At 44.7% G+C, this 12,587-nt stretch overlaps 1 protein-coding gene across 2 annotated transcripts in view; it reads right to left on the bottom strand.

The window, feature by feature from the left end:
• Positions 1–12,587, bottom strand: part of DNAJC5B (DnaJ heat shock protein family (Hsp40) member C5 beta) — a 284,887-nt gene that overhangs the window by 97,711 nt on the left and 174,589 nt on the right. For both annotated transcript variants that reach the window (XM_069731420.1, XM_069731422.1), the window contains one exon: positions 6,558–6,771. In XM_069731420.1, coding sequence (XP_069587521.1) covers positions 6,558–6,771 — 214 coding nt within the window. The remainder of the gene's footprint in view (positions 1–6,557; positions 6,772–12,587) is intronic.

Here is a 12,587-nt window from a genome sequence, read left to right as displayed (position 1 = left end):
ACACACGCACAGAGCCCCAGCTGGCCGCATAGAGCCCCGGCAGGCACGTACAGATCCCCAGCAGCCCGCACACACAGACATGCACAGTGTCCACCCACGCACCGCCCACACTCTTCCTCCCTCCGGAACAGGATGTAGAAGAACAGAAAGAGCTTATTTACGTTCCAATATTTGTGTCCCATTGACTTGCATTGGTATCGGGTATCAGTATCGTGATATCCGATATTTTTTGGATATCGGCCGATCCAATCCGATACCGATACTTCTGGATATCGGAAGGTATTGCTCAACACTACTTATTACATGCATGTGTTAAACACAAACAGGCACATTTTCTGCTCTTCCCCGTCTATTTGAAGGCCATCTGGCAAATTACGACGTGCGATATTACAGTTAGGGACCATCCTGATTGGGTCATGTGTTGTGAATTCTGTGGCTGAGTTCACTTCTGTGGTCACAAGTGGTATTGCAGTCTCTGGGCTTCCTCCCTCAGGTGTTTTGGTGAGCTCGTTGGCTGCCTTGCTATTTAGCTCCACCTGAGTCTGTCTTCCTTGCTCCTTGTCAATGTTCCAGTGTTGGATCTGAGCTACTGCATCCTTCCTTGGGCCTGCTGCTCTGCTAGATAAGTGCTTCTAGTTTGTTTTCTGTTTTTTCTGTCTAGCTTGCTATTAACTTTTGCTGGAAGCTCTGAGAAGCAAAGGGGTGCACCGCCGTGCTGTTAGTTCGGCACGGTGGGTCTTTTTGCCCCTTTGCGTGGCTTTCATTTTAGGGTTTTTTGTAGACTGCATAGTTCTCTTTGCTATCCTCGCTCTGTCTAGAATATCGGGCCTCACTTTGCTGAATCTATTTCATTCCTACGTTTGTCTTTTCATCTTGCTAACAGTCATTATATGTGGGGGGCTGCCTATTCCTTTGGGGTATTTCTCTGAGGTAAGTCAGGCTTGTATTTCTATCTTCAGGCTAGTCAGCTCCTCAGGCAGTGCCGAGTTGCATAGGTAGTTGATAGGCGCAATCCACTGCTGCTTATAGTTGTGTGAGGATAGATCAGGTACTGCAGTCTACAGAGATTCCACGTCTCAGAGCTCGTCCTATTGTTTTTGGTTATTGCCAGATCTCTGTATGTGCGCTGATTACTGCACGCTGTGTTGCCTGATTGCCAGCCATAACAGTACAAGGAGCCTCACCAATGATTCCCAATAGAGGGAAAAAAGAAATCCTGACATCATTTTTTTTTCTTAGCTCTGTCTTCAGTCTTTTTTTTCCCCTAGACATTAGAGTGCTTCAGGACACAGCTGTGGACATGGATATTCAGGCTCTGTGCTCCTCAATGGATAATCTCGTTGTAAATGTACAAAAGATTCAAGATACTATTGATCAGAAATCGATGCTAGAACCAAGAATTCCGATTCCTGATTTGTTTTTTGGTGACAGAACTAAGTTCCTGAGCTTCAGAAATAATTGTAAGCTATTTTTGGCCTTGAAACCTCATTCTTCTGGTAATCCTATTCAACAGGTTTTGATTATTATTTCTTTTTTGCGCGGCGACCCACAGGACTGGGCGTTTTCTCTTGCACCAGGAGATTCTGCATTGAGTAATGTTGATGCATTTTTCCAGGCGCTGGGATTGCTTTACGATGAGCCTAATTCAGTGGATCAAGCTGAGAAAAATCTGCTGGCTTTATGCCAGGGTCAGGATGATGTAGAAGTATATTGCCAGAAATTTAGGAAATGGTCAGTACTCACTCTGTGGAATGAATCTGCACTAGCGGCTTTGTTCAGAAAGGGTCTCTCTGAAGCTCTTAAGGATGTAATGGTGGGATTTCCTATGCCTGCTGGTTTGAATGAGTCTATGTCCTTGGCCATTCAGATCGGTCGTCGCTTGCGCGAGCGTAAATCTGTGCACCATCTGGCGGTATTGTCTGAGAGTAAGCCTGAGCCTATGCAGTGCGACAGGACTATGACTAAAGTAGAACGGCACGAACACAGACGTCTGAACAGACTGTGTTTCTATTGTGGTGATTCTACTCATGCTATTTCTAATTGTCCTAAACGCACTAGGCGGTTCGATAGCTTTGCCGTTATTGGTACTGTACAGTCCAAATTCCTTTTGTCCATTACCTTAATGTGCTCTTTGTCATCATATTCTGTCATGGCGTTTGTGGATTCAGGCGCTGCCCTGAATCTGATGGATTTGGATTATGCTAAACGTTGTGGATTTTTCTTGGAGCCTTTGCGGTGTCCTATTCCGTTGAGAGGAATTGATGCTACACCTTTGGCCAAGAATAAGCCTCAGTACTGGGCCCAGCTGACCATGTGCATGGCTCCTGCACATCAGGAAGTTATTCGCTTTTTGGTACTGCATAATTTGCATGATGTGGTCGTGTTGGGGTTGCCATGGCTACAAACCCATAATCCAGTATTGGATTGGAACTCTATGTCGGTAACCAGCTGGGGTTGTCAGGGAGTACATGGTGATGTTCCATTTTTGTCTATTTCGTCATCCATTCCTTCTGACATCCCAGAGTTCTTGTCGGACTTTCAGGATGTATTTGAAGAGTCCAAGTCTGATGCCCTACCTCCGCATAGGAATTGTGATTGTGCTATCGATTTGATTCCTGGTAGTAAATTCCCTAAGGGTCGTTTATTTAATTTGTCCGTACCTGAACACACCGCTATGCGCAGTTATGTGAAGGAGTCCCTGGAGAAGGGACATATTCGCCCATCGTCGTCACCATTGGGAGCAGGGTTCTTTTTTGTAGCCAAGAAGGATGGTTCGCTAAGACCGTGTATTGATTACCGCCTTCTTAATAAGATCACTGTTAAGTTTCAGTATCCCTTGCCATTGATTTCTGACTTGTTTGCTCGGATTAAGGGGGCTAGTTGGTTTACTAAGATTGATCTTCGTGGTGCGTATAATCTGGTGAGAATCAGGCAGGGAGATGAATGGAAAACGGCATTTAATACGCCCGAGGGTCATTTTGAGTATCTGGTGATGCCGTTCGGACTTGCCAATGCTCCATCTGTTTTTCAGTCTTTTATGCATGACATTTTCCGTGAGTATCTGGATAAATTCTTGATTGTTTACTTGGATGACATTTTGATCTTCTCAGATGATTGGGAGTCTCATGTGAAGCAAGTCAGAATGGTTTTCCAGGTACTGCGTGCTAATTCCTTGTTCGTGAAGGGATCAAAGTGTCTCTTCGGTGTGCAGAAAGTTTCATTTTTGGGGTTCATCTTTTCCCCTTCTACTATCGAGATGGATCCGGTTAAGGTTCAGGCCATCCAGGATTGGACTCAGCCGACATCTCTAAAAAGTCTGCAGAAATTCCTGGGCTTTGCTAATTTTTATCGTCGCTTCATCTGTAATTTTTCTAGCATTGCCAGACCATTGACCGATTTGACCAAGAAGGGTGCTGATTTGGTTAATTGGTCTTCTGCTGCCGTGGAAGCTTTTCAGGAGTTGAAGCGTCGTTTTTGCTGTGCCCCTGTGTTGTGTCAACCTGATGTTTCTCTTCCGTTCCAGGTCGAGGTTGATGCTTCTGAGATTGGTGCAGGGGCGGTTTTGTCACAGAGAGGTTCTGGTTGCTCAGTGTTCAAACCATGTGCTTTCTTTTCCAGGAAATTTTCTGCTGCTGAGCGTAATTATGATGTGGGCAACCGAGAGTTGCTGGCCATGAAGTGGGCATTCGAGGAGTGGCGTCATTGGCTTGAGGGTGCTAAGCATCGCGTGGTGGTTTTGACTGATCATAAGAACCTTACTTATCTTGAGTCTGCCAAGCGCTTGAATCCTAGACAGGCCCGTTGGTCGTTATTTTTTGCTCGTTTTGATTTTGTGATTTCATACCTTCCGGGCTCTAAAAATGTGAAGGCGGATGCTCTGTCTAGGAGTTTTGTGCCCGACTCTCCGGGGTTATCTGAGCCGGCGAGTATCCTCAAGGAAGGAGTCATTGTGTCTGCCATCTCCCCTGATTTGCGGAGAGTGTTGCAGAAATTTCAGGCTAATAAACCTGATCGTTGTCCGGCCGAGAAACTGTTCGTCCCTGATAGGTGGACTAGTAAAGTTATCTCTGAACTTCATTGTTCGGTGCTGGCCGGTCATCCAGGAATCTTTGGTACCAGGGAGTTGGTTGCTAGATCCTTCTGGTGGCCATCTCTGTCACGGGATGTGCGTGCTTTTGTGCAGTCCTGTGGAATTTGTGCTAGGGCTAAGCCCTGCTGTTCACGTGCCAGTGGGTTGCTTTTGCCCTTGCCGGTCCCGAAGAGGCCTTGGACACATATTTCGATGGATTTCATTTCTGACCTTCCCGTTTCTCAAAAAATGTCGGTCATTTGGGTGGTCTGTGATCGCTTTTCTAAAATGGTCCATCTGGTGCCCTTGGTTAAATTGCCTTCCTCCTCTGATTTGGTGCCTTTGTTCTTCCAGCATGTGGTTCGTTTACATGGCATTCCTGAGAATATCGTTTCTGACAGAGGTTCCCAGTTTGTCTCGAGGTTCTGGCGAGCCTTTTGTGGTAGGATGGGCATTGACCTATCTTTTTCCTCGGCCTTCCATCCTCAGACTAATGGCCAGACCGAACGAACCAATCAGACCTTGGAAACATATCTGAGATGTTTTGTTTCCGCTGACCAGGATGATTGGGTGTCATTTTTGCCGTTGGCTGAGTTCGCCCTTAATAATCGGGCCAGCTCGGCTACCTTGGTCTCTCCATTTTTCTGCAATTCTGGGTTCCATCCTCGTTTCTCTTCAGGACAGGTTGAGTCTTCGGACTGTCCTGGTGTGGATTATGTGGTGGACAGGTTGCAGCAGATCTGGACTCAGGTAGTGGACAATTTGACCTTGTCCCAGGAGAAGGCTCAGCTTTTCGCTAATCGCAGACGCCGTGTGGGACCCCGACTTCGTGTTGGGGATCTGGTTTGGTTATCTTCTCGTCATATTCCTATGAAGGTTTCCTCTCCTAAATTTAAACCTCGTTTTATTGGTCCGTATAGGATTTCTGAGATTCTCAATCCGGTGTCTTTTCGTCTGACCCTCCCAGACTCCTTTTCCATACATAATGTATTCCATAGGTCGTTGTTGAGGAGATACGTGGCACCTATGGTTCCATCTGTGGAGCCTCCTGCCCCTATTTTGGTGGAGGGGGAATTGGAGTATATTGTGGAGAAGATTTTGGATTCTCGTGTCTCTAGACGGAAACTCCAGTATCTGGTCAAATGGAAGGGTTATGCTCAGGAAGATAATTCCTGGGTTTTTGCCTCTGATGTCCATGCCCCAGATCTTGTTCGTGCCTTTCATGTGGCTCATCCTGGTCGGCCTGGGGGTTCTGGTGAGGGTTCGGTGACCCCTCCTCAAGGGGGGGGTACTGTTGTGAATTCTGTGGCTGAGTTCACTTCTGTGGTCACAAGTGGTATTGCAGTCTCTGGGCTTCCTCCCTCAGGTGTTTTGGTGAGCTCGTTGGCTGCCTTGCTATTTAGCTCCACCTGAGTCTGTCTTCCTTGCTCCTTGTCAATGTTCCAGTGTTGGATCTGAGCTACTGCATCCTTCCTTGGGCCTGCTGCTCTGCTAGATAAGTGCTTCTAGTTTGTTTTCTGTTTTTTCTGTCCAGCTTGCTATTAACTTTTGCTGGAAGCTCTGAGAAGCAAAGGGGTGCACCGCCGTGCTGTTAGTTCGGCACGGTGGGTCTTTTTGCCCCTTTGCGTGGCTTTCGTTTTAGGGTTTTTTGTAGACTGCATAGTTCTCTTTGCTATCCTCGCTCTGTCTAGAATATCGGGCCTCACTTTGCTGAATCTATTTCATTCCTACGTTTGTCTTTTCATCTTGCTAACAGTCATTATATGTGGGGGGCTGCCTATTCCTTTGGGGTATTTCTCTGAGGTAAGTCAGGCTTGTATTTCTATCTTCAGGCTAGTCAGCTCCTCAGGCAGTGCCGAGTTGCATAGGTAGTTGATAGGCGCAATCCACTGCTGCTTATAGTTGTGTGAGGATAGATCAGGTACTGCAGTCTACAGAGATTCCACGTCTCAGAGCTCGTCCTATTGTTTTTGGTTATTGCCAGATCTCTGTATGTGCGCTGATTACTGCACGCTGTGTTGCCTGATTGCCAGCCATAACAGTCATGTTACCCAAGGTGGGATGGTTTTTACTCTCTTTTGATAAAAAAAATAACTAATAAGTATCCTATGTTTTATATTTTACACGCTTATATAGCGCCATTAATTCAGTATGTTTTTGGAGTGTGGGAGGAAACTCACACAAACACGGGGAGAACATACAAATTCCTTGCAGATGTTGTCCTTGGTGAGATTAGAACCCAGGACCCCAACGCTGCAAGGCTGTAATGCTAACCACTGAGCCCCCATGCTGCCTCATGTGTTACTTTTTATTTATTGTAGTATTTCTACGTAGTGGTTTTATTCTGGGTTAAATACAAGAACATGTGTACAGCTGTTTGAATGATAAATTAAAGGTGTGGGTGTAAAACCTAGAACTCTCATACTGTGTGGACTCTCTTCCTTTTTGACTTTTTACCAAAAATAGCGATCATTTTGTGCTTGTTTACCTTTGCCCACCAACTAGACAGCATGAAATATGTGTTAACATTTTCTTCTCCAAACTGCTCTGCAACGTACAATCCCAGGGAGCCATACTTGTCATAAATATTCCTCTTCGATATGTCGGACAGTATTGAGTGAGCATTGTTGATCTCCTTGAATGTTTCAGCTGCTTGGGGATTGTCAGGATTTTTGTCTGGATGATGCCTGAGAGCCAATTTTCTTTCACCATGAGAAGACAAATGAAAGATGTGTTAGAATGTTTGCAACATATGCAGAATATTATGATATAGAAGTATTATTATTTTATTTCTATTTTTATTAATGTACACCATGATACAACATTTCTATCCACTGTAATTTTCGACATTTTATGCAAAGTTATAAATGCAGCTTTCCCAGAACTTTTTAAAGGAAATCTCTCACCCAATCTGAGAGCATCATGTTGTAAGGGAGAGACCCTAATTCCAGTGATGTGTCACTAACTTTACTCGATGCAACAGTTTAAATTAAAATCTGTTTTCTTTGCTGCCTATCTAAAGTTCTCTGAATGCTGAGTTCTGTATAACCCACCCACAACACTGATTGGCAGATTTATGTGTACACTGTGCATAGGCATAAAGCTACCAATCAGTGGTTGTACTACCTGGCACCAGGCCTTGAAGCCCTCTAGTGATACTCTTTTGGTGATAAAAAAGAGATATTATGAAAACTATTGCAAGTAGCCCAGTAAATGACACATCACTGGAATCCAGGTCTCTGCCCCTGCCCCCACATTATGCTGCTCCCAAATTGTGTAGCAGAATCATGGTGACAGATTCCCTTTAACTTTTTAGTAAAAGCACAGCAGTCTGCACTGTTCAATGCAGTGGGCCAACAAAACACGTCAACATCGTGGCCAATGGGTGAAGTATGACAATAGAATTATGTGCTATTGTTTGACACTCTCTTGCTTTTATTATTTTTGTCTTTGTGTTGCTTTTCTAATTGAAAAAAAGAGCAATATATTAGCTAGAGATATAAACAAATTAATTATAATTATCAATGATTATTATCATCAATAGGGAAACATTATTTCAAGGCAAACTAGAATATTTCCTCTAGCGCTAGTTGAGCTCAATGGGTTAGAATCACAAAAATGAAAGGCATTCCACCAACTGGAGTATTAAAGGGAACCTGTCATCTGATTCCTGCCGCCCAAACTGCAGGCAGCATGACTCACTCTTATTACAGCTCTGTATGCTTTGCTCCGAAACGCATCATTTTAGAGAAAACGTAATATGAAAATTTGGCTGAAACGGAAAACTAGAGTAAAAAACTTTGCAAAGTCACACATTTTTTCACATAAATGTTGTAACTTTGATGCATTCATGACAGCTCTACATGGCCAGCTCTACAAAGAAGGGTGTAGCATGAGCATGATGTATGCGTGGCAATGTCCCCACCCATCTAATTCATGGCCATGTGTAGAGTATCTAACATCAGAAATCTTACTCCAGTCCCTAACTGGAGTAACATTTCTGCCAAGTTGCATGAAGGAGCATACCACTGATAAGATGCACCTGATTCATGAAGCGGTGTTGATCAATCAGACACCTCTTAAAGGGACTCTGTCACCTGGATTTGGAGGGAACAATTTTCAGCCATAGAGGCGGGGTTTTCGGGTGTTTGATTCACCCTTTCCTTACCCGCTGGCTGCATGCTGGCTGCAATATTGGATTGAAGTTCATTCTCTGTCCTCCGTAGTACACGCCTGCACATCAGCACAATTTTGGAAACAACATTTTTTTTGCTAGGAAGTTATAAGGGTTAAAATTTGACCAGCGATTTCTCATTTTTACAACGAAATTTACAAAACCATTTTTTTAGGGACCACCTCACATTTGAAGTCAGTTTGAGGGGTCTATATGGCTGAAAATACCCAAAAGTGACACCATTCTAAAAATTTCACCCCTCAAGGTACTCAAAACCACATTCAAGAAGTTTATTAACCCTTCAGGTGCTTCACAGCAGCAGAAGCAACATGGAAGGAAACAATGAACATTTAACTTTTTAGTCACAAAAATTATCTTTTAGCAACAATTTTTTTATTTTCCCAATGGTAAAAGGAGAAACTGAACCACGAAAGTTATTGTACAATTTGTCCTGAGTACGCCGATACCCCATATGTGGGGGGGAAATACTGTTTGGGCGCACGTCGGGGCTCGGAAGGGAAGGATCGCCATTTGACTTTTTGAACACAAGATTGGCTGGAATCAATGGTGGCGCCATGTTGCGTTTGGAGACCCCTGATGTGCCTAAACAGTGGAAACCCCTCAATTCTAACTCCAACACTAACCCAAACACACCCCTAACCCTAATCCCAACTGTAGCCATAACCCTAATCACAACCCTAATCACAACCCTAACCCCAATACACCCCTAACCATAACCCTAACCACAAGCCTAATCTTAACCCTATTTCCAACCCTAGCCCTAATTCCAACCCTAACTCTAATTCCAACCCTAACCCTAAGGCTATGTGCCCACGTTGCAGATTCGTGTGAGATTTTTCCGCACCATTTTTGAAAAATCCGCGGGTAAAAGGCACTGCGTTTTACCTGCAGATTTACCGTGGATTTCCAGTGTTTTTTGTGCAAATTTCACCTGCGGATTCCTATTGAGGAACAGGTGTAAAACGCTGCGGAATTAAAAATTGGCTCCAATCTTTAGTGGACACCATGTCGCGTTTGGAGAGCCCCTGTGTGCCTAAACATTGGAGCTCCCCCACAAGTGACCCCATTTTGGAAACTAGACCCCCCAAGGAACTTATCTAGATGCATAGTGAGCACTTTGAACCCCCAGGTGCTTCACAAATTGATCCGTAAAAATGAAAAAGTACTTTTTTTTCACAAAAAAAATTCTTTTAGCCTCAATTTGTTCATTTCCACATGGGCAACAGGATAAAATGGATCCTAAAATTTATTGGGCAATTTCTCCCGAGTACACTGATACCTCACATGTGGGGGTAAACCACTGTTTGGGCACACGGCAGGGCTCGGAAGGGAAGGAGCGCCATTTGACTTTTTGAATGAAAAATTAGCTCCAATCGTTAGTTGACACCATGTCGCGTTTGGAGAGCCCCTGTGTGCCTAAACATTTGAGCTCCCCCACATGTGACCCGATTTTGGAAACTAGACCTCCCATGGAACTAACCTAGATGTGCGGTGACCACTGTAAACCCCCAAGTGCTTCACAGAAGTTTATAATGCAGAATCGTAAAAGTAAAAAATCATTTTCTTTTCCTCAAAAATTATTTTTTAGCCCGCAATTTTTTATTTTCACAAGAGTAACAGGAGAAATTGGACCCCAAAAGTTGTTGTCCAGTTTGTCCTAAGTACGCCGATACCCCATATGTGGGGGGGAACCACTGTTTGGGCACACGTCGGGGCTCAGAAGGGAAGTAGTGACGTTTTGGAATGCAGACTTTGATGGAATGGTCTGCGGGCGTCATGTTGCATTTGCAGAGCCCCTGATGTGCCTAAGCAGTAAAACCCCCCCACAAGTAACCCTATTTTGGAAACTAGACCCCCAAAGGAACTTATCTAGATATGTGGTGAGCACTTTTAACCCCCAAGTGCTTCACAGAAGTTTATAACGCAGAGCCGTGAAAATAAAAAAATAATTTTTCTTTCCTCAAAAATGATGTTTTAGCAAGCAGTTTTTTATTTTCACAAGGGTAGCAGGAGAAATTGGACCCCAATAGTTGTTGCCCAGTTTGTCCCGAGTATGCTGGTACCCCATATGTGGGGGTAAACCACTGTTTTCGCGCATGTCGGGGCTCGGAAGAGAGGGAGCACCATTTGACTTTTTGAACGCAAGATTGGCTGGAATCAATGGTGGCGCCATGTTGCGTTTGGAGACCCCTGATGTGCCTAAACAGTGGAAACCCCTCAATTCTAACTCCAACACACCCCTAACCCTAATCTCAACTCTAGCCATAACCCTAATCACAACCCTAACCCCAACACACCCCTAACTATAACCCTAACCACAAGCCTAATCTTAACCCTATTTCCATCCCTAGCCCTAATTCCAACCCTAAGGCTATGTGCCCACGTTGCGGATTCGTGTGAGATTTTTCCGCACCATTTTTGAAAAATCCGCGGGTAAAAGGCACTGCATTTTACCTGCGGATTTACCGCGGATTTCCAGTGTTTTTTGTGCAGATTTCACCTGCGGATTCCTATTGAGGAACAGGTGTAAAACCCTGCGGAATCCGAACAAAGAATTGACATGCTGCGGAAAATACAACACAGCGTTCCCGCGCGGTAATTTCCGCACCATGGGCACAGCGGATTTGGTTTTCCATAGGTTTACATGGAACTGTAAAGCTGATGGAAAACTGCTACGAATCCGCTGTGGATCCGCAGCCAAATGTGTGCACATAGCCTAATTCTAAGGGTATGTGCACACGATGCGGAAAACGCTGCGGTTCCACAGCGTTTCTGCTGCTGCGGGTCCGCAGCAGTATCCCATGAGTTTAGAAAAAACGGTGTGCACATGCTGCGGAAAAAAATGCGCGGAAACGCAGCGGTTTACATTCTGCACATTTCACTTCTTTCTGCGGATTCTGCAGCGGTTTTACAACTGCTCCAATAGAAAACTGCAGTGAAATCCGCAGAAAAACCGCGGCAAATCCGTGATAAATCCGCAGCGGTTTTGCACTGCAAATTTATAAAAACCGCTGGGGAAAAATCCGCAGAGGACCAGAATACGTGTGCACATTCCCTAACCCTAACCCTAGTTCTAACTAGTAGAAAAAAAAAATTATCTTATTATTGTCCCTACCTATTGGGGTGATAAAGGGGGGGGTCATTTACTTTTTTTTTATTTTGATCACTGTGATAGGTTTTATCACAGTGATTAAAATGTACATGGAACGAATCTGCCGGCCGGCTGATTCGGCGGGCGCACTGCGTATGCGCCCGCCATTTTGGAAGATGGCGGCACCCATGGAGAAGACGGACGGACACCGGGAGCCTCGGTAAGTATAAGGGGGGGAGATCGGGACATGGGGGGCGTCGGAGCACGGGGGGTGGCATCGGAGCACGGGGGAGCGGACAGGAGGACGGGGGAGCGGAGCACAGGACGGAGGGGAGTGGATCACAGATCGGTGGACTGGGGGGGGCGATCGGTGGGGTGGGGGGGGGGGAAATCAGTGTTTCCAGCCATGGCCGATGATATTGCAGCATCGGCCCTGGCTGGATTGTAATATTTCACCAGTTTTTTAGGTGAAATATTACAAATCGCTCTGATTGGCAGTTTCACTTTCAACAGCCAATCAGAGCGATCGTAGCCACGGGGGGGTGAAGAAACGCCCCCCTGGGCTAAAGTACCACTCCCCCTGTCCCTGCAGATCGGGTGAAATTGGAGTTAACCCTTTCACCCGATCTGCAGGGACGCGATCTTTCCTTGACGCCACATAGGCATCATTGGTCGGATTGGCACCGACTTTCATGATGCCTACGTGGCGTCATGGGTCGGGAAGGGGTTAAATAACCGGTCTCTCTCTACACTGGGGCGCACATATCATTTGTGCAACCGTACTTTGGCCCAAGATGTAAAAGATACACAGTTTTATTCTGATCCATAATACTTGTGATTCGGGTAGCATGAATCAGTTGAAAGGTTCTCTTTAATGTTTTTCTCCCTAGCTATTAATACATAATTTATGTAAAGTAATATTATTTTAAATGTCACTTGTCCATTATACGTAGTGTATCCTGATCTATCCAAAGTATGTAACCTGTGCTTTTTATTGGAACAAAGCAATTTAGCAAATAAGTCAAAGTTAAAAATAAAAAGTAATAATTTTAGCACCATGCGTAATATATCTCGTGGTGTCGAGGTCTGAAAAATTTGATCAGACATAAAAGTGATTAGCTAGGAAGAAATAATAGCTTAATTAATTAAAGATTCCTAACACAGATGCATCCATGTCATCACAATTAATTGCTAAATTAGACATCATGCTGTAAAAAATACCAAATCAATTT

This window comes from Ranitomeya imitator, chromosome 6, assembly GCF_032444005.1.
Source record: "Ranitomeya imitator isolate aRanImi1 chromosome 6, aRanImi1.pri, whole genome shotgun sequence".
Taxonomy (NCBI): domain Eukaryota; kingdom Metazoa; phylum Chordata; class Amphibia; order Anura; family Dendrobatidae; genus Ranitomeya; species Ranitomeya imitator.
This window is presented reverse-complemented; position numbering and strand designations above follow the sequence as displayed.